Source organism: Rhinatrema bivittatum, chromosome 5 (assembly GCF_901001135.1).
Source record: "Rhinatrema bivittatum chromosome 5, aRhiBiv1.1, whole genome shotgun sequence".
In the NCBI taxonomy this organism is placed as follows: domain Eukaryota; kingdom Metazoa; phylum Chordata; class Amphibia; order Gymnophiona; family Rhinatrematidae; genus Rhinatrema; species Rhinatrema bivittatum.
Window position 1 is genome coordinate 74910959 of NC_042619.1, and position 26156 is coordinate 74937114.

At 41.2% G+C, this 26156-nt stretch overlaps 1 protein-coding gene across 1 annotated transcript in view; it reads left to right on the forward strand.

The window, feature by feature from the left end:
* ATM (ATM serine/threonine kinase) overlaps positions 1-26156 on the forward strand; it is a 586955-nt gene that overhangs the window by 527845 nt on the left and 32954 nt on the right. Inside the window, exons 54-56 of the mRNA XM_029602465.1 lie at positions 6066-6148; positions 17468-17608; positions 24041-24157. Of these exons, the coding sequence (XP_029458325.1) occupies positions 6066-6148; positions 17468-17608; positions 24041-24157 (341 nt within the window). The remainder of the gene's footprint in view (positions 1-6065; positions 6149-17467; positions 17609-24040; positions 24158-26156) is intronic.

Below are 26156 nucleotides of genomic sequence, written 5' to 3' on the forward strand. Positions count from 1 at the left end.
TGCCTTTTGAATCAATAGACGAGTACCAGGATCCCGATACCGAACTGGAGGGATATATCCAAACAAGAGCCACGAAAGGGCCAGCGGTATAGAAACTGACAAAATAGTGGCTAAATATTTGGCAATCTGCGCCCAAAATCCCTTAATCGCAGGGCAAGACCAAAAGGCATGGGCTAAGGTACCCAAGACTGCGGGGCATCGGCCACAGCCAGCGGAGCCAGCAATATGTTGATGATAGGCCATCTGTGGCGAAGTATAGGCACACCCTAAAAATCTATATTGAAGTTCTCGGTAATAACTATTATGCAAGATCTTAGCTACCCCCCCCAAATCCTACCCGAATCATGGCAGGTGTGACCAGGAAGTCCCCATCTCCCGTCCAACGATCTGCCAATATTGTGAAAATCTCTACTCTGCTCTCTTTCCATAAATATTTATAAAAATGTGAGAGAGATGGCACCCTGTTCCCAGATAAGAGAAGGGCAGCCTCTAATTTCTGAAATGTATTACTTTGCAGAAAGTCCACGGGCAAGGATTTCAAATAGTGAACAACTTGAAGATAAGGAAAGGCAGAATCCGGCCCCTGCCCATAGCAGGCTCTGAATTCTGTAAAGGAGAGCGGTTGGCCCTCTGGCGTTAATAAATGCCCTAAATAGGTAATGCCCATAATCAGCCAAGTTCGGAAAACCTTTTGGTTAGACCCAGGAGAGAAATCCGGATTATCAACCACTGGCAATATATAGGCACAGACTCATGGTAATTGCAATCTCTAAGTAAATTGAGTCCACGCATATCGTATCGGACGAATATTGGTAGAGTGAGCAAAAAAGACAGGGAGTTTGGTCTGTTCAACCTGAAGTGCATAAGTAAGGGCTATTGGGGCTGCCAATGCCTGGTCAGCCACTAAATTGGTATATATGGCCTGACTCAGGATCCAATCTCGCATGATGCGCATACCACCCGCCAAATTGTACAGCTTCATATTGGGTACCCCTAGTCCCCCCGCTCCCCAGCGTTCTTGCAGCCATTCCAGAGGGATACGTGCTCTTCCTCTCCAGAAAAATTGACGCATGTCGCGATCGATCAGCTGCAAGTCTTTACGTTTAAGTTGAAGGGGCAGATTCTGAAGAAGGTATAGCCATTTCGGGAGTACAACCATTTTGTATAAATGCACTCGGCCATTCAAGGTTAAGGGCAAGGATTGCCATCTAATGAGCATGTCTTGCGTGTGACGAAGTAAGCGAGGGACATTTAAGTGCTACACCTGTGCAGGGTTTGCCGACAGATAGACCCCCAAATACCGAAAGGCATTATCAGCCCACTGCAATGGGAATGTCGCCCCCCCCCCCCCCCCCCATCTCTCACATAGAGTATCTGGGAAGGCCAATGCCGACGACTTATCTCTATTCAATCGGAACCCCAAAAACCTGCCAAAATGATCCATCACCTCTAAAAGAGAGGAGCGAAGGTTCGTAAGAAAAACTAATAAGTCATCCGCAAAAGTGGCGCATTTGAAGATGACATCCTAGAAACGAATCCCCTGTATCACACGCTCGTTTAGTATTGCCAATAACAAGGGTTCAAATTGTAAAAGAAAAAGCAAAGGGGATAAAGGACATCCTTGTCGTGTACCCCGCAATATAGAAAAAGGTTCAGACTGAACCCCATTGACCACAATCGCTGCTTGGGGATTTGCATATAACAATTTGGCTGCATCATAAAAAAACCCGCCAAAACCCATTACCCGTAGGATAATGGGTTTTGGCGGTTTTGGCTTGGAGAAGAGACGACTGAGGGTGGATATGATAGAGGTGTTTAGAATCATGAGAGGTCTAGAACGGGTAGATGTGAATTGATTTTTTACTCTTTCGGATAATAGAAAGACTAGGGGGCACGCCATGAAGTTAGCGTGTGGCACATTTAAAACTAATCGGAGAAAGTTCTTTTTCACTCAACGCACAATTAAACTCTGGAATTTGTTGCCAGAAGTTGTGGTTAGACCAAAAAAGCAAGAGGGTAGGCTATCTAAGAAAGCCGTTTAGGCAAATATGTAGATTAGACGCCAAAAGTTGTCCAAGTTTGAGCTTTATTTGAATGGAGACAAAAATATGTGTTTGTGCCCGACTCAGGCCGAGTTTCGCCCCACACCGGGGCTGCCTCAGGGGCTAAAATAAATAAATAAAATCAATGTAAACAATACAGGACATACATAAATAAATAAAATTAAAACAAAACTTAAATATGTTTAAAACATTGAAATGTGTGAAAACAGGTAACACATGAGGGAACAAAATCATAAAGAACACTCAGGCTGAAGCGAAGGGAAAGACAAAATGAATCAAGGAGCAAAAAGTACAGTGCAAAAACATATCTTTACCTGTATATATAGGTGACCAATATATGCACCAGATTGTTCTTAAAATAATTGCATCAAAAATCTAGTGGTCAGATGGTCTGCAATAAATTATAATAAAATGAGAAAGGAGAACAACACTGAGCTGAACAATAGTTGAAGAATAAAAAGACTAAAAAAATATAAATACTGAATCAAAATTATGTCTAGTGTTGTAGATTGAGGCTAGCAAAAACGGAATAAATGTGTTTATCTAAACAAACTGCAACATCGAAGCAAATGATTCTTGTTAAAGAAAAAAGAAAAAAAACCAAGTGTGTAAATATTTCTCTGAGGTATCCCTATTGCACACTGATTAATTAATCCTGGCTTTTGTGTAATTAAAACTACATATTTCTTAAACGAACTGCTAGCACGGCTGCACATGAACGGCTTTTTCCCTCGGGTTTATAGCTGCCTCTGCTTGAAACTAAATAAACGGTGCCGCTCAGGGAAAAAAAGGGGAACTATCATGTACAATGTATAATTATCTAAAAAGCCTTGCAAATGATACAGCTTTATGTAAATTTGCCATGATGAACGCCTTTACTTGGTGCTATCAAAATCATTTTATCCGGAAACGGGACCAAAATATACAAATAATAATGAAAAAAACGCTGCGATAAACGCCACTTCTTTATATCGCCCTCTAAAAGATTTAATGCGGCAACAGGACAGCCAAATAAAATGTACACAGATAAAAAAATAAATGAAGAATGAAGGAACATGAGGAAGTTACTCAATGTTTCCACAGCTGTCAACTATGCGCTATATCGCCATAATAACACAAGGCTGCCGCGGCAAACATATATACTTTTATCATTATCTAAAAATGCTTTTGGTGCGGCAACTAGACAAACAAGATATAAAGAGCATGCTCAGCGTTGTCACGGCTGTTAACAGTGAGCTATATCGTGGCTGTAACGGTTCACTGAGGCATCGATGCAAAAACAAACAAAAAGGCTGCTTGAGAAATGGGGAAATTGCACCACAAAAAGGTATTTTACTGAACATATCTTCGTTACTTAGGTATATCCATTGGAGAATACTTACTCAAATTTTGCCGTGGTTTAATGTGGTCTCCACTCGGATGCAACAAGGACATGAAAGTAAAACTAGCTTTAATGGGCTTTAAATATGTTGAAAAATCGCACCAAAAAAAGTGTCAATCACAACGGGAGGGCGTGGCTAACTAATGGCCCGTATGTAGAACTCGGGAAAACAATTATGCCGAGATCCATACTTAATTAAAAAAAATAAAACAAATATAGAAAAATCACACATATCTAATTTGAAGACCAGAAGCTTGCTAGCCTCGACTTGAGAATTAAAATAAAACATCCAATTAAAAAAAAATCCAATTGAGAAATTGGATTAACAATAAAATGAAAAAAATAATAATGAGAATAAAAATGAAAACCATATGCACCATAGAACCACTAAAATATAAATAGAAAAAGTATTGCAAATGCAAAAAGATATGCTAAAAAATGTAACCATGTATCCTCGAAAAAAATAAATAAATAAAACCACATGTTTATTTATTTATTTATTTATAACTTTTTCTATACCGAAGTTCAAATAACAGAGTTAATTATCACTCCGGTTTACATATCAACCTTGAACAAACAGTGACAAAATAATTGTCTTACATAGAACAGGAGGATAAACTTGGATACAACATAAGCATAAGCTTATAATACAGGTAAAAATATAATACAGGTAAAAATAAGAAAAGACACTGTACATAAAAGTTGAAACCAAATTATAAAAGCACCAGTTTTTTGTTAAAAAACATACTGACTAAAAAATCAGTGGGCAAACTAAAATACACATATGTAGGTAAATATAAAACAGAAACAAGCACTGGCGAATAGGAAAAATGGATCATAAAAAAACAGAATAGTCAATTTCTAAATTCAACCCATATGGTTCCATAGTTTTGAATTCAAAAATATATTTCTGCTCTAGTTGTAACAGCATTTTATCCAAGTCACCACCTCGCCAGTTCGGAGTAAGTTGTTGAATCACACAAAATTTTAAATCATTAAATTATGATTCATTTGGATAGTGTGTTGAACAAGTGGTTTTGATTCTATTCTTCTTTTAATACTACTCTTTTGTTCAATTATACATTTATTAAATTGTCTAAACTGTTGGCCCAGAATAACTTCAGACACTTGGGACCTCCAGTATAATACGCCTTGCATGTCTGGCCTTTTCATTGATTTGAAAAGTTGGTGAAGGGCAAAGGCAGGGGAGTTGCAGATTGTTAATAATAATTCTAGATTTCTCCAAAGTTGACAATTCTACCACCCTGCATCCCAACAACCTTGCCTCCTCCTTCCTCCATATCTGCCCACCTAGGAAATTAGAGGTCAGAAGGTAAATGAATGGCATATTAGTGTATGTGTGTGTGTGTGTGGTGTATTTTCTCTTGATCACACCTCCCCCATTCACTCTTGCTCCCACTGTACTTTTTACATCTTTCCACCCCTCAACCTTTCTCCCTTTTCTCTTCCTCTCACTCCCCTTTCTTGTGATATGCCAGATTCATGATATGAGCAAAACAATCCTCTGGAGACCCTAATTCAGGAACTTGGTAATCGGGTTATAATAATGCACTCTGCACCTCAAAGTCTGAATCCTTCAGGAACGATGTCCATGCCTACTCCTCAACAGCTCCAAAAAGATGACATGTTTGGGAGTTCCAGGAACCACCATCCTTACCTGACTTTTCCTCAGTCTCATTAAAATATCACCATTCAGTACTATCAATGCCTTCCTGCCCATGGCCCACACCATCCTCCACCGGCATGCTCGGTGTGCCAGTCAAAGTTCTAGAAACTTTGACAAAAGTGTTACGTGATTGGGCTCCATCCTGATGATGTCACCCACATGTGAGGACTAATAGCCTGCTGACCTGGGAGAACACCTGTTACAGGTAAGCAACTATGCTTTCCACCTGATCTCTGAGCGTTGCTTTCACATCTGCCCAAACATGGCCAAGACCATCAGGATCATCACAGCATTGGCCTCCCCATGCTTTTTTGGAGCCTTGATGAAATTGTACCACTGCTATTTTGGGGTTGTAGCTGCGCTCTGTGCAGATTATTCCAATGAACTTCATTTTCATCCTCTTTGTACTTTGGATTCTCTGTGCTTATTCCATGGTTTGAGCTCTTGAGATAACACTGAATGAGTAAGGTAAGAACCTGTTTGGTTTTGGTTAGTTTTCTTTCCTTTATACAGCATATAGCAATATTGATTCAGTGCACCTTGAAAAAGAAGGTGGCGGTGGCAGTGTCAGCTTATAGAAATTAAAAGATACTTCCTCTTATTATCTATGTACTGTCTTCTACAGCAAGACAGTATTATACAAAATGGATGTAAATTATTAAAAATAATTTTGCAGCAGAAACCAGAATGATGGCTTATTTATTCTGTGTACTATAGTTCTTCTGTTACCCCAGAAGTTGGCAGGAAAGTGAAAATTGATTCATCAAGCTACCCAAAAATGTAAACAGATGTACAAAATAATTTTGGGAGAGAGGAATGAAAAATCAGTTCATTATATAATGTTCATGATGTCATCAATAAAATAGGCTAGTCTATGGGCAATAAATGGGAGAACTAGAGTATTCATTTATTATTATCTTTATTTTAAATATAGAAGGCATCAGTATTCCAACAGACCAGCCTATCCTTAAACTGAAGGACTTAAATGAGGTTGTTATTCCCACAATGGAGGTTAAGGTGAGTAAGATAAATATTCTTTATACATAACCATTAAAGACTCTGTTTACAATTTTTATGCCATTTCTTTGCTCTTCATTCCTATTACAAATACCGTTGGCTTTTTTTGTTTTTACTTTATTTTATTTGCATCAACATGTCATTTTTTAGTGTCCAGACAGATAAATCCAGAACCAGTGGGTTATGCATCTCTACCAGCAGATGTAGACGGAGCAAAGCTGACATAGCAGTATATATATATATATTTATTTTATTTATTTATTTAACCACTTTTCTATATCGACATTAGTAGACACATCATATCGGTTTACATCAAACAGTAGATAGAAAGTACAATGAACAGGGAGGGGGGCAGGGGACAAAGTAACGATAGATATTGCAGCAAAGGGCTGCAGCAGAGGGCGGCTATACTGGTGAGCCTGATAAGAACTAGTGAGGTAACAAATTAACTTAGGAAAGGCATATTAACGTACTAACTTATAGATGGCATGGGGTTGACGGTGAGGAGAGGAGAGGTGAGGTGGGGTATGGAGGTACATAGATTTAGTCTGGATATGCCTGGTGGAATAGCCAGGTCTTTAGCATTTTCTTGAACTTAAAGGGGCAGGGCTCAAGGCGGAGGTTTGTGGGAAGAGCATTCCAACAAGAGGGGCCAGCAATAGATAGGGCGCGATCCCTTGTTGAAGTGAGGCGAACATTCTTGAGGGAAGGGATAAGAAGGGTACCTTTGAGATTTGCTCTAGTTGAGCGGGAGGACTGTGTAGGTCAGAAAGGTTCATTGAGCCATGTGGAGTTGTTTTTGTGTATGGCTTTGTGCATTATGGTGAGGGTCATAAATAGGATTCGAGTTGGTATGGGGAGCCAGTGGAGGTCTTTGAGGATGGGGGTTATGTGCTCAAATTTGCATGCATTCATGAAGGTTCTGGCGGTGGCGTTCTGTAGCATTTGGAGAGGTTTGATGGTGGAGTAGGGAAGGCCTAGATACAGGGAATTGCAGTAGTCCAGTTTGGATGAAAGGGTTGCTTGTATGACTGTTCAGAGGTCGTGAGTGTGGAGTAAGGGTTTGAGTTTTTTTATGACATTGAGTTTATAGAAGCCTTCTTTTAAGATGGAGTTAATGTGTTTTTTTAGGTTTAGGTGCTGATCAATTAGAACACCCAGGTTTCATACTGGAGGCTGTGATGTGAAGGTGCTGAGAGCTGGATCATTGGCAGGGGCTAACTTGCGTGTTTGGTGGCTGTGGATAAGGAGGAGTTCAGTCTTTGAGGAGTTGAGGGCAATGTGGAGGTTAGCGAGAAGGGAGTTAATGGATGTAAGGCATTTCTCCCAGAATTTTAGCATTGTGGATATGGATTCTTGAATTGAAATAATGATTTGTAATTCATCTGTGTAGATGTAGAATTTGAGGCTGAGTTTGGTTAGAAGATGGCATAGGGGCAGGAGGTAAATATTGAATAGGGTGGAGGAGAAGGAGGAGCCTTGGGGGACTCCTTGGGAGAGGGAGAAATGCGTGAATTGTGAATTGCCAAGTTTTACTGAGAATTGTCTGTTTGCTAGGTAGGATTTGAACCAGAGGAGGGCTGCGCCAGAGATGCCAATGTCAGTTAGATGGGACAGCAGGAGATTGTGGCTTATCGTGTCAAAGGCAGAGGAGATGTCAAGGAAGGCAATGATGAAGCTATGACCTCAATGTAGGCCAGTGAGGAGGGTGTCAGAGAGGGAGAGCAAGAGTGTTTCGTTGCTCAAATTTTTACAAAAGCCAAATTGTATGGGGTGGAGGATATTGTTGTCTTCAAAGGTAGTCCATGAGTTGAGAGTTTACCACCTTTTCCATAATTTTAGCAATGAAGGGAAGGTTTGAGATGGGAGGGTCATTGGCAGGATCTTTGGGGTAAAGGGTCGGTTTCTTGAGCAGGGGTTTTAACAGCTGCATGTTTTAGAGATTCCAGGACTGTGCCGATGGAGAGGGAGCAATTAATGATATCTGCTAGGGGTTTGGCAATGGTGTTGGGAATAGTTAGGAGGATTTTGGTGGGAATAGTATCAGAGGGATGGGAGGCAGGTTTAATCTTTTTGAGTATGGATGAAGTGAGGTCGATGGAGTCCAAAGACGCATTGAGAACGGTGTGGTGGTGGGGGGACATAGAAGGGGAAGTGTCAGGGAAGCGGGTAAGGATGTTTGTTATTTTGTTATGGAAGAAGAGGGCGAGCTCCTCACATTTATTGCTGGCTTCGTTGTCAGCAATGGGAGGGGGGGCAGATTTGGTAAGTGCTGTGACATAGGAGAACAGGGCTTTGGGGTTGTACATGTCATGTATTTTGGAGGTGTAGTAGTCTTGTTTGGTTTTTAGAATTGAAAGTCTGTAGGCATGTAGAGTTGATTTGTAGGATGTAGCATGTTGTTGGGTAGGAGATTTACACCAGATTCTCTCTTGCAGTCTGAGGTTGGTTTTCATTTGATGTAGTTCTGTAGTGTACCATGGTTTGCTGTTTGTGTGTGCAGGGCGTTGCTTGTGGGTAGTGAGAGGACATAGTTTGTTTAGCTATGTCGTAGGAGAGATTATTCCATGAGCTGAGGGCAGTTTCAGGAGAGGAGCAGTCTAGTTTAGTCAGGGATTCGGTTAGTGCGACGGTTATGTCCTCGGACGAGCAGGATTTTCTAAAAGAGAAGGAGTTATTGTGAGGGAGGTTGCAGGTGGGGGAGGAGTTTATGGTGAGGGTAGTCTCGATGAGTGAGTGGTCTGACCAGGGTACTGGAGAACAGGAAGTGGATGAAGGTGCGTGGATGCAGGTATTAATGAAAATTAGGTCAAGGGTGTGCCCAGCTTTATGTGTGGGGGCGGAGATGATCTGAGTGAAGCCTATGGCCTGTAGTGAGTCAAGTATGGTTTCACATGCAGGAGAGAGAGGGGTGTGGAGTCCACGTGGATATTGAAATCACCTAATAGGATGGTAGGTTTATCAATGTTGATATTGTTGGAAATTAATTCTATAAGAGGGGAGGGGTTGTGTTCCAGGAGGCCCGGGGGAGTATAGATAAGGCAGATTTGGAGTTCAGGGGATTTGAAAAGGCCAATTTCGTATTTGGGAGGGGCGCTGATGTTCATATGTCTGAGTTTGAGGTTCTTTTTGGCGGCTAGAAGGATGCCTCCTTGTCTTTTTTTGGGTCTAGGAATGGAGAATATATCATAATATGCAGTGACATCAGCCTGCCAGTATTCTCAGTCTCCAGCAGATGGTGGACATGCATCTCCCTATTGGGGATTGCTTTAAATTCAAGAAAGAGAAAAAGAAGGAAATTTAATTTGCCCTGTTCTCCTGCAGTGATAGCAAATTGTCCATCCCCAGCTGAGAAATCCTGAGGTGATTTCTGTGGTCCCTCAGATGAGTGCCTTGGTCCGGTAGCTGTTTTTTCAGCCAGCGTGGATTTAGCAAACAGCTGAAAGGCAGCCGAGCGCAGTGGTGACGATATAGACCTTCTTCCCCCACAGCTGGAGACTGACTCTGTATTCAGCCAAAATGGGCTGAGCTCAGGTAAAGCTTAAAATAAATAAATAAACTGAAGAGGGTTTTTGGTAGGGCTTCCTCCAGTCTCCGTGCACAGATCCAACGTTTGTTCCCGCCCCCAAGGAGTTTAAGGGACATGAACAGCCTGGCAGGTTGAACAGCCCTTTTGAGCTAGGCCCTGCTCTTAGGCTTTTCTCTGTGTGCCTTGTGATAGGCCGCAGCAGCGTTTTCATGCATTTTTCCTGTGCATTATTTCTTCAGGTCTGTCGGTTCATGCAAGTGCATCCGGCTGTGCATCCAAATTATATGCCCAGTCTTTGGACGCTTAATTGGTCGCCAGTTTGGGCATCCAGTTGGTTGCAGCGTCTGATTTTGGCACACACTTGCTTGTACACATGATCCTGGCTAGGGATCTCAGTTTTTGGGCGCTCTTCAAGCACAAGGTTGTGCTTAAATTTTGGGGCACCTAAATTTGGGGCTCCTAAATTTTGGACGAATATTTTTACAGCATGAATTCAGCTGGACACACACCTTTTGGTCACCTGTTAAGTGAACTGACAAACGGATATGCCTATAGCTAAGAAACCTAAATGCCTTTCCTCTGAACTGCCTGTAATATTTGGGTGTCTCAGCCAGGCGTTCCCTCTAACTTGTGTCTGCGCTGCTTAGAGGCTCAGAATTGTCTTCATCTGGGTTCTTCCCAGCCTGATGAGGGCCTGAGTAGAGACTTGTCAGAAGGGGGCGTCTGACCTTGGAACTCCCTTAACTGGTTCATCAGCAGAGGAAGGTAGCTGAGGGGGCACAGGACAGGTGCCTCCTGGTTTTGGCATGGATCCTTCTACCTTTTCTTGGGTGTAATTTTTTCAAGGATTGCAATCCTTTCTTCAGGCATAGACCTTGGCCCTGATCAATCTTGCCAGATCAGAGTCACAGGTGGTGACCTCCTGCACACCTGATGCTGCCATTAGGTTCCGAAGAACTCCTAGATGGGCTGCCGGTCTTCCCGATAGAAATCCGGATGGCACAGATGATGAAGCAGATCCTTACTGACTGGAGGATGGGGAAATTCTTCTGGGACTGGAATTGTATGGGTACTATGTTGCAATTCTTTCATAGAGATGAGTTACCGGCCCTGATTTCCCAGACATTAAAGATGCTGGGAGTAACTGGGGCTGATTCCATGTTTGAGCCAAAAAAGAATTCTGTTTTGGTTTTCTTGCATAAATCCTCTTGTTTTTTCCCTGTTATGGAGGCCATTCAAGAATTGATGAATCTTGAGTGGGGCACCCCAGAGGCTAATTTCAAAGGGGATCGAGTCTTGCAAGGCCTGTACCCCCTGGATCCAGTGGCGAGAGAGCGGTTGTGATTTCTGAAAGTGGACGCACTTGTGTGTGCCATCTCTAAGCAGATGATTATCCCTGTTGAGGGAGGAGCAGCCTTGAAGGATGCACATAATAGAAGGATTGAGACTATCCTTAAGCAAGCATTTGAAGCAGTGGTGATGACCTTGAAGGTAACTTCTTGTTGTTCCCTGGTGATACGCTCCTGTTTACTTCTCTCTCAGGAGGTCGATGAATCTGGAGTGAATTCCAGGGCAGATATGGAGCCAGCAGTTGCCTTTTTGGCAGATGCAGGCTGAGATGCAGGGTGCGATGCAGGTCTGCACCTCAGCCAGAGGAGAGTGACTTCAGTAATACTGGCTAGGCATCACTTATGGCTGAGAAATTGGTAAGCTGATGCGACCTCCAAGGCTAGCCTTACAAAGCTGCCCTTTGAAGGCTCCCTCTTGTTTGGGAGTGTTTTGGAGAAAATGCCCAATAAGTGGGGTGAGTCTCCAGTTCCTCAATTGCCGGAGGATAAGAAGCAGATGCCAATCTCCTTTAGCATGAGAGGTCGTGCTAGGAGATCCAAGCATTTTCGGCACTACAGAGGAGCGACTTTTCAGAGGACTCTGCCTTTCATTAGGTCTCAGCCCTTTCATCCCAGACAGCCCAAGCAGGGCACAGGTTCTGGTAGTGGAACTTCCCAATTCTCCCAATGAAGGTGTGCCAACCCATCCCCAGGAACAGGAGATAGAGGGTCACCTCTCTCTCTTTTCAGTGGTGGGTCAAAATCTCAAGAGACCAGTGGGTCTTGGAGGTAATACAAGATGGATATGCACTGGAGTTTCGCAGTGTTCCTCAGGACATGTTCATGGTCAAGGCTCCTCAGTCTGAGAGCTATGGTTCCAGTGCCCACATCTCAAGAAAATACGGGCCAATATGCTATTTATTCCATTGTGTCCAAGAAGGAGGGCTACTTTCATCCCATTATGGATCTTAAAGGGGTCAACCATCATTTGTGGGTGACTCATTTTCGCATGGAAACTTTGCGCTCAGTGATAATGTCTGTTCAGTCGGGGGAATTTCTGTCCTCCTTGGATCTGTCCTCCTTGGATCTGAGGCATACTTACATATTCCCATCCAGCTCTATAGCACAGGTTTTGGTTCATCAATATAACTTTTGAGCACTATCTTTTGGTTTGACCTCCGCGCCCAGAACTTTTTCCAAGATTATGCTGATATGGTGACAGAGTTGAGAATGGATGGGATCCTGGTACACCCATATTTGGATGACTGGCTGATTCAAGCCAAGTTTCTGGAAGAGAGCAACCTGGTGACATGCAAGATGATCTCCTTGTTGCAAGAGCTCGGTTGAGTGGTGAACCTGGCCAAGAGCAGTTTTGAGCCATCTAAATCGTTAATCTCTCGGTATTTGGTGCGACACAAAGTAGGGCAGAGTTTTCCTGCCGGAGAGTCGTATTCAGAAGTTGTCTGCGCAGGTGCATCTGTTGATAAACACAATATGCCCGACAGTCTGGTACTATCTACAGGTGCTCGGATTGATGATGACCTTGGAAGTGGTGCCATGGGTGAAGGCGCATGTACATCCTTTTCAGCGCTCCCTGCTGTCTTGTTGGAGTCCTCAATCTCAGGACTATTCGTTTCGGCTCCACCTACCAATGGAGGTCTGCTTTCATCTACAGGGTTGGTTACAAGCGGATCATCTTAAAAAAACAAGGGGGGGGGGGGGGTCCCTAAAATCACTGGTCAGGATAGTACTTACAACAGATATAAGCTTCCAGGATTCAGGAGCTCACTGTCAGGGAACTGACAGCACAAGGGCGCTGGAGTGCAGAAGAGTCTCTCTGGAAAATTAATCATCTGGAAGCCCGGGCAGACAGGTTGGCATACTTTGCAGTTCAGCGACAGGTTGCAAGGTCAAGCAGTCTGGATATACTTAGGACTATACAGTAGATTAGTCTATGAACTCTACACCACAATAAACCATAACTATAATACTATGTGTAATAAAACTACCGGTGTAAGTACCTTGGTACAATTGGTCATGAACTACTTCGCTAAATGACTATGTCTAATGATATATTGTAGCCGAACCTTTGACAGCACCTGTTAGAATGTACTATAATACACTTTTACTACATTAAATATGTGCCTACATGTAAACCGTTGTGACTGTATTTAACTTAGTAACGGTATAGAAAAGTTTTTAAATAAAATTAAATAAATAATGTCAGACAGTGCAATGACAGTGGCCTACATCATTCGGCAGGGAGGAACCAAGAGCCAGCAAGTGTCACAGGAAATAGATCAGCTATGGAATGGGTGGAAATGCATCTTCAGGAGATTTCAGTCTTGCACCTTGCAGGAAAAGACAATGTAAGAGCAGACTTTCTCAGAAGGTAGAGTCTGGACCCAGGAGAATGGGTATTGTTAGACGAGGCATTTCAGCTGATAGTGGAATGCTGGGTCTTCCGTTTCTAGACCTCTGGTGACTTCTCACAATGCAAGGATTCTTCAGTCACAGGAGAGATCCGAAGTCATTGGGTATCGATGCTTTTGTGCAGGAATGGCCGGAGGCCAAGCTGCTGTATGACTTTCCCCATGGCCCCTGTTGGGCAAAATGGTTCAGAGGGTCAAGAGTCACCGAGAAATGGTGCTTCTGGTGGCACCAAATTGGCCCAGGAGACCATGGTATGCAGATCTTCAAAGGCTCCTGGTAGACTTCTCCCCTTGAGTTACCGATGCACAGGGATCTGTTGTGGCAGGGGCCTGTTCTTCGCGAAGATCTGACTCGATTTTGTCTTATAGTATGGCCTTTGAGAGGACTCGCTGAAGCGTGGATTTTCTTCTGCGGTGATTGCCACCTTGCTACAAATGAGAAAGTTCTCCACTTAGTCTGTGCACGGGTTTGGTGTGTTTGAGGCTTGGTGTGAAGATTGAAGGGTTCTTGGTTAAGATCCTGCTCATTTTGGAACTTTTGCAGGATGGATTCAATAAAGGGTTGGCTCTTAATTCCTTAAAGGTGCAGGTAGCCGCTCTTGCCTGTTTCAAGGGTCAGGTGAATGGTGAATTCTTGTCTGCTCATCCAGATGTGGCCCGGTTTTTAAAGGAATGAAACCATCTTCGCCCTCCCTTGCGGTTACTGGTTCCCTTGTGGAGTCTTAATCTGGTTTTGGATTTCTTAGCGGGTCCTACGTTTCGACCAATGCATAACTTCCCTTGGGGTTACTGACCTTGAAAATGGTGTTCCTTGTGACGATTTGTTTGGTGAGTAGAATATCTACACTGCAGGCCTTGTCTTGCAGGGAGCTGTTCCTCTGAGTGACTCCAGGGGCGATTCAACTGCATACTGTTCCTTCCTTTTTGCCAAAAGTGGTCTCAAATTTTCATTTGAATAGGTCCATTTCCCTGCCATCTTTGGATAGGGAAACAGATGTGGAGGAATATCGCCTCTTGTGACCCTTGGATGTTAAGAGACATATCATGAGGTATTTGGAGGTTTCTGATTCTCTCAGGAAGTAAACAGGGCGGGCGAGCTTCATGGGCTATGATAGCCCACTGGATTAAGGAGATAGTCACAGTTGCGTATGTGGATGCTGAACAGTCATTGCCTAGTCAGGTTAGGGCTTATTCCACTAAGGCTCAGGCAGTGTCATGGGAGGATGTTAGATTGCTGTCTCTCGTTGACATTTGCCGAGTTGCAATGTAGTACTCCTTACACACCTTTTCCAAGTATTATTGTCTCGATGTGCAGGTGCGGGAGGACGCAGCCTTTGCATGTGCGGTGTTTCTGGAACGCGGGCAGCCTCCCGCCCTATTCGAGAGTAGCTTGGGTACATCTCACTGGTTCTGGATTCATCTGTCTGGACACTAAGAAATGAGAAATTACTACTTCCCTGATAATTTCCTTTTCTTTAGACCAGACAGATGAATCCAGCTTCCCACCCTTGGCTGCCGAATGATTGTGCTATGGTCCTCCTGTATGGCTATGTGTTCCCGGGGTTACTGGTAAATGTTAATCCAGTCCCTAGACTACTGTTAATATATTCTTTGTCTGAGCTCAGTGTTTCCTGTTGACTGAATACTGGAATGGTTGTCTGTTGTTAATCAAGTTTTTGTTAGTCTGTCCACAGTTGGCTTTTGTAGAGAATACTGGCAGGCTGAGATCACTGCAGGGGTAAATATGCTGTGATATTATCTTTGCTCTATCTCCATCTGCTGGTATTTATTTATTTATTTATTTATTTATTAACTTTTATTTACCGACATTCGTGAAGCACATCATGCCGGTTTACAATGAACTCAAGGAGGAAAATGACAATAAAACAATAGAGCAATAAAACAAGGGAGGAGGGTGGGGGAGGAGGAAACGGGGGGGGGGGGGGGGAGAGGGAGGGGATAGGGGGATGGGAAAGGCAGAACTGATAGAGGAAGTAAGAAACAAAATAGAGGAAAACTATATACAGTTGACAATATGTACAGTTACGATCAACTTATGTAGAGCTAAGGAGGTATTGAGAGACTGGTAGAGTGCATAACACCACTGGTTCTGGATTCATCTGTCCGATCTAAAAAAAAAAAAAAAAGGAAATTATAAAGTAAGTAGTAATTTCTCATTCAAGTACAAACTTGATTAGAAAACAAGTCAGCATTGCAGGAACAAAAAGAAGAATAAAGGAATAAGAAAAAATATTTTATGAGTCTATTAAGAGACCACAACACAGTTGGGGGGGGGGGGTCCTAAGTAAATTCTGAGCATCACTCAAAAAAGAATAGAAACAACCAGAAACTAGTATATGGAGATAAAAACAGTATTATAATATTGTGGGGAAGCTATGAATGAAATCAGCACCTTAGTACTCCTGTGGTTTCTTAGTGTCTTAAGAAAAAAGCAGCTGTGATGGCTCAAGAAAAGCATATTTCACATTTTGAAATAATAAAATACATTTACAAGGAAAACAGATAATAAATGAAGTGGTCAAAATTTCTTCCTATGATCTTGTCACTTTTGAAACATCTAGAAAAAGTCATACTTTTCAGCCATAAAATAAAGTAGATCTATTTTAGGGGGGGGGGAACCTCATAATAGAATCCCTATTTTGGGGAAATCAGAGGTGACAAGAAGAGTTCCTCTGCTGACCTCTTCATCACTATTGGATTTTTCCAATAGACCAATTAGATGTGCATCTCTTCCTGGTGATCTCCTTGGCCATGTCTCCCTCTCTTGTTACCAGTTAGCAAGAAAAAGGCACAACTTATAGGTGAAACAGCCTCAGATGGAACATGCAAAATCTCCAGCAAATATTCTTTAAAAACACCAACAGAATTATTAGTAATCAATTAAGGGAAATTAAGAGCACAAACATTTATGTCTAGTAGAATTGTCCAAATTCTCAATCTTCCGAGGGAGCACAAAATTCCCCTGTAAATAGCTCACTCGGAGATGCAGACATTTCATTGATCTGTTCTGATTAATTTTCTCCTATTGGGTTTTCAAAGTCACTTAGATTAGACTTTTGTGACTATCAACAGTCAATTTAACTAATGAAGTTACCACTTTTTTCTGATGGTGCCAAGATTTTCCACAGATAGTCCAGGGTGATAGTGGATGGCTTAACCAAGGGATGTGGTAGTAAGCCATTAATCTTCGCCAGCCAAGTGAGGCTTTCACTCTCCATATCTTTCTCTTGACCTTGGCAAAGATAATCCGGCAATGATATAAGAAAAGTGAGGTAAATTACCAGGCCCAGAGAGGAATCCAAGCACATCTAGCCACCATCTTGAATTCCCTCTCTGGTGGTATAAGTTCTGTTTTATTTTCTCATGAACAATTCTTATGAAACAGCCAGACATAGTCTGTCACAATTGGCCCTGATATTTTTAAATAAGAAAGCATCACAGATATTGCTGTGCCAAGGCAATTTCCAAAGAATTCTAAATAGTTCATTGCCAAAATGACATAGATCAAATAAAAATTGATATTGGTATTTTGGAACAGGAATACTGTGGTATATTGCAAGCTAATGCAAATTGAAATAATTGCTCTTCTTGAGAATGATTTCTTTAAGTTTGAGTATGATACATCATAAATACTGTGCATCACACTTTTTGATTACCCATGTCATTACCATATCAGTATATATGAGAAATGATATTAATTTTCCACAGACAGACTAAACCATGAATTAGAAGAAAATATATAGAAACAATTCAGTTTTCATAATTTTTTAAGATGGAAGGAGAGTCTGCCTAGTGAACACTAATAACAAATTCCATGATATATGTATGAAGAATGCAAGTTCAACTATCTACAGACTCCAAATAATGCTATTTAATGTGTTGAGATTTGAAAAATTCGGACTGAAGTTGCATAGAAATCTCATTTCTTTCTCCCTGCCCAAACATAGTTTATTTACAGTATATGTTCCTTTTGTGAGTTGCTTTATTACAATTGTACTTTCATTCTTAGGTGGACCTTACTGGGGACTATGAAAATTTGGTGACAATTAGGTCTTTCAAATCAGAGTTTCGTTTAGCAGGTGGTGTGAATCTCCCCAAAATAATAGACTGTATAGGATCAGATGGCAAAGAGAGGAGGCAACTTGTCAAGGTATGCAGTACTCACTATTGGTTTCTCGTCTTCAAGAGCTTTATTTCTGGAAGTTACTCTTTTTCAATTAATACCTTGATTTAAGGATGGATCTTAGAGAAAATCCTGTTAGGCCAGATGCCAAGTAGTGTAATGGATGACAGAAGAAAGACCAGTCTGCCCACTTATAAAATACTGCAAGAATATTTGCCAGGTATAGAAGCTCAATCATTTGTAGAATATCGCTCCTTATCCAAGTCAGTTTTTTCCCTTCGTTTTCGGTTTATTATTCTAGGCACTAAGATTCCATACTTCAGCTCCCAGCCCACTTTGTTTTACCTCCATCCTCTATAATAATCTAACCAGCTGCCAAAACTAGTGAGACTGTTGCCCAAACATCTAGCCTGCTGTGTCCTCAGTACTTTGCTAGACAGTACCCAGCCATTACCAGCTTGCCAACACCAATCTGTTTGGTTTCTTTGAAATTGTAGCCTGCTAGTGCCAACCAGCTATCTTATGGATTTGCAGTATCATTAGATTGTGCTTCCTTTATTTGCCCTTTGTTTTATCTTTATTGTCTTTACCTCAACCTCTGCCCTAGAGGGAGTGTTTGCAACTTTGCAACCCTGTATCTACCACAGTCATAGACTATGACAACAGACATTAGGGCCATATAGTCCACCCCCTTCTCCCTTGTAGAGAAACACCACAAACCCCAGCTAGTCTCTGGCTTCCCTTTCACCTCCTTGCCACTCGATATCCTCCATGATTTCTGTTGTTGTTCTTGAATTCTATTGTTTTTGTCTCCACTGCCTTCACTGGGAATGCATTCTGTGCATCCATCAACTTTTCCATGAAGAAATATGTTCTGATTGAGTCCAAGATCATCAATTTATAGGCAACAAGTTGTGTTTCTCCATGGACAAGTAAGATAAGTCAGCCATACAAATGTATGATGTCATCCTGACAGCACTGATAATGAAAAATTCTGAGAGCTCAAAAAAACAAAAAAGTTTTTAGAGTATGAGTGTGGCTTTCCATACTGCCGCCCACCACATGAGCCTACTCAGTCTTTTTTCATTTGCTCTTGCAAAGAGACAAATGTTTGCTCTCTTCTCTCTATTTTTGTTTATTTTGTTTATTTTTTGTTTCCTGAAAAAATCTTTATTTTTTTTGTAATTTTATTTTTAAAAAACTGAGTGCAGTTTGCCTTCCTTCATTTTGCCATGCCAGTCTTCAAGAAGTGTGCCCTCTGCGATAGTAAAATGTCTCTTACAGATTGTCACGATCACACTGTGAGGTTTTTGTGCTCTTTGCATGACATATATAATTGTGCAGCCTACACTTGTATGTCTCTGAGGCCAGAAGATACAGTTGTCTCACCTTGAAGGATTTTCTGGAATCCTGTCAGGCCTCTACCTCAGGAAACAAGAGGAAACTTTGAAAAGCTTTAAAAAAAGGCAGAGTCCTCTCAATCTCAGTGCCTTGAATTGGCATATTCTCAGGGCAAGCACCATTCTCCCTCTAATAAAGAGAAAAATAAATCTTGCTCTTTCTGCAGAAGCAAAGTGGTGCCATACCATCCCAAAGTTTTGACTCAGAGAAATGAAAAAGACCAACCTCCATCCTGGATGCAGGAAATAGGTCAGCAAATGGCATAATACCATGGGCAGAATCCCTTTTCAGCACAGACAATGTCTGCTCTGTCCTCTTCCAGAATGGTGGGAGACTTATTGGTGCCAAAGGTGTTTGACAAAGTCCTCACATCAAGAATCACTGATTATATTCAGAGTTCCAGTAGCCATGCCAATTCTAGTGCCTGAATCAGATGCCTCCTCATCAGGTCTTCCACCACCAAAAGAACAACATTGCTTTGTAGAGAAAATGTGATTAGTATTTGCAAAAGTGTATCTATCAGATATGCCAAAATGGCAGATACCTCCTCGAGTGGAAGTAATGTCTCCCATTTTGGATGCCATGGCTTCCAACTTAGGCACTCAGTCTACTATCTGTTCTTACCAGGTGGAAAGAAGACAAAACGATTACTGGCATGGTTAAAAGGGGAGGTGAAAGAAGCTATTTTATCCAAAAGATCTTCATTCAAAAATTGGAAGGAGGATCCAGCAGAAGAAAATAGGATGATGCATAAACGTTGGCAAGTTAAATGTAAGACATTGATAAGACAGGCTAAGAGAGAATTTGAAAAGAAGTTGGCCATAGAGGCAAAAATTCACAGTAAAAACTTTTTTAAATATATCCGAAGCAGAAAGCCTGTGAGGGAGTCAGTTGGACCATTAGATAATCAAGGGGTTAAAGGGGCATTTAGAGAAGATAAGGCCATTGTGGAAAGATTAAATGATTTCTTTGCTTCGGTGTTTACTGAAGAGGATGTTGGGGAGGTACCTGTACTGGAGAAGGTTTTCATGGGTAATGATTCAGAGGGACTGAATCAAATCACGGTGAACCTAGAAGATGTGGTAGACCTGATTGACAAACTGAAGAGTAATAAATCACCTGGACTGGATGGTATACACCCCAGAGTTCTGAAGGAACTAAAAAATGAAATTTCAGACCTATTAGTAAAAATTTGTAACCTATCATTAAAATCATCCATTGTACCTGAAGACTGGAGGATAGCAAATATAACCCCAATATTTAAAAAGGGCTCCAGGGGCGATCTGGGAAACTACAGATCGGTTAGCCTGACTTCAGTGCCAGGAAAAATAGTGGAAAGTGTTCTAAACATCAAAATCACAGAACATATAGAAGACATGGTTTAATGGACAAAGTCAGCATGGCTTTACCCAAGGCAAGCCTTGCCTCACAAATCTGCTTCAATTTTTTGAAGGAGTTAATAAACATGTGGATAAAGGTGAACCGGTAGATGCAGTGTACTTGGATTTTCAGAAGGCGTTTGACAAAGTTCCTCTTGAGGCTTCTAGGAAAAGTAAAAAGTCATGGAATAGGTGGCGATGTCCTTTCGTGGATTGCAAACTGGCTAAAAGACAGGAAACAGAGAGTAGGATTAAATGGACAATTTTCTCAGTGGAAGGGAGTGGACAGTGGAGTGCCTCAGGGATCTGTATTGGGACCCTTACTTTTCAATATATTTATAAATGATCTGGAAAGAAATACGACGAATGAGATAATCAAATTTGCAGATGATACAAAATTGTTCAGAATAGTTAAATCACAAGCAGATTGTGATAAATTGCAGGAAGACCTTGTGAGACTGGAAAATTGGGCATCAAAATGGCAGATGAAATTTAATGTGGATAAGTGCAAGGTGATGCATATAGGGAAAAATAACCCATGCTATAGTTACACAATGTTAGGTTCCATATTAGGTGCTACAGCCCAAGAAAGAGATCTAGACGTCATAGTGGATAACACATTAAAATCGTCGGTTCAGTGTGCTGCGGCAGTCAAAAAAGCTAACAGAATGTTGGGAATTATTAGAAAGGGAATGGTGAATAAAACAGAAAATGTAATAATGCCTCTGTATCGCTCCATGGTGAGACCGCACCTTGAATACTGTGTACAATTCTGGTCGCCGCATCTCAAAAAAGATATAATTGTGATGGAGAAGGTATAGAGAAGGGCTACCAAAATGATAAGGGGAATGGAACAGCTCCCCTATGAGGAGAGACTTAAGTGGTTAGGACTTTTCAGTTTGGAGAAGAGAAGGCTGAGGGGGGATATCATGAGAGGTCTAGAACGGGTAGATGTGAATCGGTTATTTACTCTTTCGGATAATAGAAAGACTAGGGGGCACTCCATGAAGTTAGCATGTGGCACATTTAAAACTAATCGGAGAAAGTTCTTTTTTACTCAACGCACAATTAAACTCTGGAATTTGTTGCCAGAGGATGTGGTTAGTGCAGTTAGTATAGCTGTGTTTAAAAAAGGATTGGATAAGTTCTTGGAGGAGAAGTGCATTACCTGCTATTAATTAAGTTGACTTAGAAAATTCCAGTATGGGATGTTCTTTTGTTCTTATGGTCTAGATGCAAATCCATTCTCAGGCCCGGGAAACTGTTTTCCAAGGACAGATCAATATCAGAAGACCCTCCAATTATATTATCTGAATACTCTCAAGAGGGTTCGGAATTCTTTGATTCTTCTATCACTCGGATTATGACCGATCAACAGGTCTTACATCACATCCTTTACCTCTGCTCTCAGGAGCACATTACCCCTTGAAGATGAATTACCGCATTTTTTTTCAAAAAATGGCAAGAGAAATACACTTTAATCTTTCACAAGAAGCCAGACCCTAGAGAGAGGATATGTTGACTTGCTTAAATACATTGAGACATCCAAGCAAATAGTAGTGGTTCCAGTTCATAGACCTTTACAAGAACTTCAAGCCAGAATGAGGCAGATTCTGTTATCTACCCATCTGGCAACAAAATAAATTAGACATCAAATCTAGGATGCAGCCAGCTCCATGTCATTTCAGGATACAATTACCACACTGATCAGTAGTCATGGAATCAGCATTAAAAGGATCAGAGCATTCAATGGAACATTCCAGTACTCTTCTATCTAAGGATGCCAGGATGTTAGTCAGTGTAGCAAGGGTGCTTTTCCAGTTGGCTACGCTTAATTTGAGGATAACTGCTCATCAGTTGTATATGGTTCAATATATGCATTCTTCTCTAAAAAAGCTGCAAGCTTTAACAAGATGTAGATAAGATGTAATGATTCCTACTATTAATTCAAAAGACTAAGGAATATAACATGCCACCTGATTATATCTGTCTGTGATTAATACAGCACTTCCTCTAAAACATCAGCATTTGCAATTGGAACCAGAAGATGTGCTTGGCTGCATGCTTCACTATCACGAGAGAACATTCATAACAAGCTGATTCCCCAAGCACAAATGAGTCTCTTTGGAGAAAAAGTAAAGGAACTGAAGAAAAGTGGTATCCTGTTGCAAACTTTAAATATAACATTTCTGAATGGGGTTAACGTGCATGGAACAACAGTTACATAGAAACATAGTTAAGTGATGGCAGAAAAAGACCCAAATGATTCATCTAGTCTGCCCAGCAAGTTGTCTAAGGCAGTAACCCCCATTTCGTGCAGATTACCCTCATGCTTTCTGTTAAGGGTAGTAACTGCCACTCCATGCAGGTTACCCCAGTTAGACAGCAGAATAAATCAGCCACACAATCCCTCCTGCACTAGAGTTGTAGAATACCTTGCTATAAAGACTGAGGAGATTTGTGCAGTGGATGGCTACTCAGGAAGCCCCATGCATGCTCAGAAAACCCTTTTTGCTTTTGCAGAAAACTCTTGAGAGTTTTTCTGTCAGGATGCTGTCAGTATATCATCTACTTATGTAGCTGATTTATTCTGTTACAGGTAAGCAACTTTGCTTTCTTTTGTAGGACACCCCTGGCAGTTATTTACAAAATTATGTATGAGCATCAGAGTGGAGGATATTTATAATCTCAGTAGCATGCATTGAATACAATTCCTTTGAGAAAGCAGGGCACAAAATTGTTATACTTTAGAAGTATTACGGGGAGGGGTTGCCAAATATATGTAAATATTTTCTTTAAAAAAATGTGGGTTTTATATTTTTTGAGAACAAAATTATGAGAGTATTTCTAAATTTGGATTAATTACATTACATTTCTTTTTGAGTACATTATTTGGTGGACAGGACACTGTTGGAGTTGGCATAATAAGATTGAGACATTTTTAATTTGAAGGATCTTGTGTTGAAATGTAAAAATTGTTTTCTTCGTTCTATAAATTTGAATAAATTAGATTCTTGTGTATTATACTGCCATGGTGGACATTTGTTTCTACTTTGTGTGCTTATGGAAGTCAGCAGGATCAACCAAACGCTGTTGATTCAATTTGCATGTCTGTGCTGCTGCATCATGATGAAAATGCAAAGCAAAACCTGGAGAAAACTATCCAGATACTTTAAATGCTTAAATTCAATTACACTTATGTGCAGATTAAATTAAAAAATAACTGTAACTGTGGGATGTTTGTGATCCAAGTGATTCTGCAGCATTTCTGTCATGAATATGAGACATCTATTGGTTTAGGGACAAGTTCTGATTAAGCTTTGGAAGGCCATGGGGATAATAGGTTGAACGGAGTCGGGTCAAAAGAAATGGAATTGAACTGGTTTATGCGGCCTTTGAAAGAATTTCAGAATACAGGAGATATTTCTCCCACCCTGCATATGATAAAGCACAGGCTTTTTTTTTCTCTAAGAATTTATACAAAGAGCATCGAGTGCAAAAACTGCAATCATATTGAATATTTTGTAATATAACAAAGGCATTCACCTACTAGATGCCCTCAATTTCCTTCAGCCTCCAGGCTTTCGTGTTTCAGCAAAGCAGACTTCAACAGTGAAGAATACTTTACAGTGTATGTATTTCCTTGTAAGATAATACTCCATTCTCCATTTCCTATTAGGGTCGAGATGACCTGAGACAAGATGCGGTGATGCAGCAGGTTTTCCAGATGTGTAATTTGCTACTACACAGAAACACTGAAACCAGGAAGAGAAAACTGACAATCCGCACATACAAAGTAATGACTTTAAAACCCATAGCCATTCCAACTCCCCATCCTTGAGTGTCACAAAGAGGTCTAGTTTTCCATATATCCACAATGAATATTCATGAGATATATTTATGTACATTTGATGTAAAATTGGGTTAATTTGTATTTCTTGGTTATTTTGAATACTAGACCTGTTTAAGGACAGCGTTGTCTACCCTTGCACCGTGAGACTAGAGAATTTCCTTGGTTAGAAACCTGGCATGTTAATTCAAGCATAAGATGGTTATGTTAAAAAATAAACATACTGCATTCAGTTTTTCAGTGGACATCACAAGCTACCATTTTTTTTGTTATTTTTTTTATTACAGCCATGAGAAACAATATAGTACATAAAACAAACTACTCGAGTATCTCTCTCTAACCCCTCCCCCTCTCCCCTCAGTCTGACAAAAAAGCAGAACTTTTCTCTTTGTCCCAGCTTTGAAACACATTTTTGTGTTTTCTGAGAGCATACTAGGCGTTCCCATCCAGTTTTTATTTATAGCCTTCCCACAAAGTGGTCAAAACAAGGTACAGCAGGCCTTGCACATCTAATTTGTGACAGTATATTAAGAAAAACATAACACATCGTAGGTAAATATAACTGATATTTGATACCACCAAAAAAAAAGCACCATAGGAGACAATTCGTATGGTTACAATGCCCCTTCCCTAAAGAGCCTGCAGTCTCAAAGTGGTGAAAAGGCTTCAGCGGAGGTATCCAGATTTTCAGCACTGAGATCTAATGTGCTGCATGTTGTCTGACCTGTTCGAAGCATGAACTGATGAAAATATGCTGTGCTACTGCATGCTACCATGTGGAGGACCAGAGTTCAAAACCCAACTCAGGTCCTCTGCTTCTTGGGTCAGCTGAGGTTGAAAATGTTGCAGAAGTGACATCCATAGGCCCTGGTGGGGAGGGACTCAGTCATTGTGTGCCCAGAGGCCTATGATGGATGCGTTCTGGAAGGAGTCCCAGTGCATGGCCCCCAGCTTGGACTATGGTTGCCATTACTGGACTAAAGTAAATAAGGAAGGGTTGTAAAATAGGAAAAACAAACTATAGGCTCATGTGCCAGATCCCAGCCCTAGTTCTAATTGAGCTGGAAGTCAAAGTCATAAAGGAAACTGCTGGATTTAAAAGTGTTGGGTTCATATCTGCTGTAATACATATGTTTCTCTTTTTTGTATGCTGTAAAGTTCAGAAACTTACGTTCCAGTTTTCCAAACAATCAGTCTCTCCCCTTTGCCCATCATTCTTGTAGTATTTTATTGAGCTGAATTTGTATTTATTTTATTTAAGAGCTTTAAAATATACCGACATTCATAGGACATATCATGCCGGTTTACAATCAACTTTGTAGTAAGGAAAGAGAAAATTACAAATAACAGGGAGAGGGGAAGGGAAGCAGGAGAGGATGGGGGGCAGGTGAAAGCAAGCGCATGAGTAGCGGGAAGAACATAGGTAGTAAAGCGTAATGGGAGAGAGAAAATATAGGAACAGTATTAAGCATTAATATAAACATAACATATCAGTAATTACATAATCAACATTTCCTTAATATGCATCATTGATTAGCAGGTAGTGCAGGAGGGGGGTGGGAGAGGAGGCAATAAACGGGTTTAGGTTTGATTGGCGTCAGGGGAGGCCTGTAAGAAAAGCTAGGTTTTGATGCCTTTTTTGAAGATGGGTAGAGAGGGCTCAAGGCGAAGAGACATGGGGAGTGAGTTCCATAGGATAGGGCCAGCGATGGTAAAAGCTCTTTCTCTTGTAATGGAGAGGTGTGCAATTCTGAGGGGCGGGATGTGTAGGGTGCCCGCAAGGGTGGATCTGGATGGGCGATTGGAGGTGCAGAAACGTGGCATTTCCTTGAGCCATTCTGGGTTGTTTTTGTAGAGCACATTATGGAGTATGGTGAGGGTTTTGTATTTTATGCGGAAGGGGATGGGAAGCCAATGCAGATCTTTTAAAATTGGGGTGATGTGT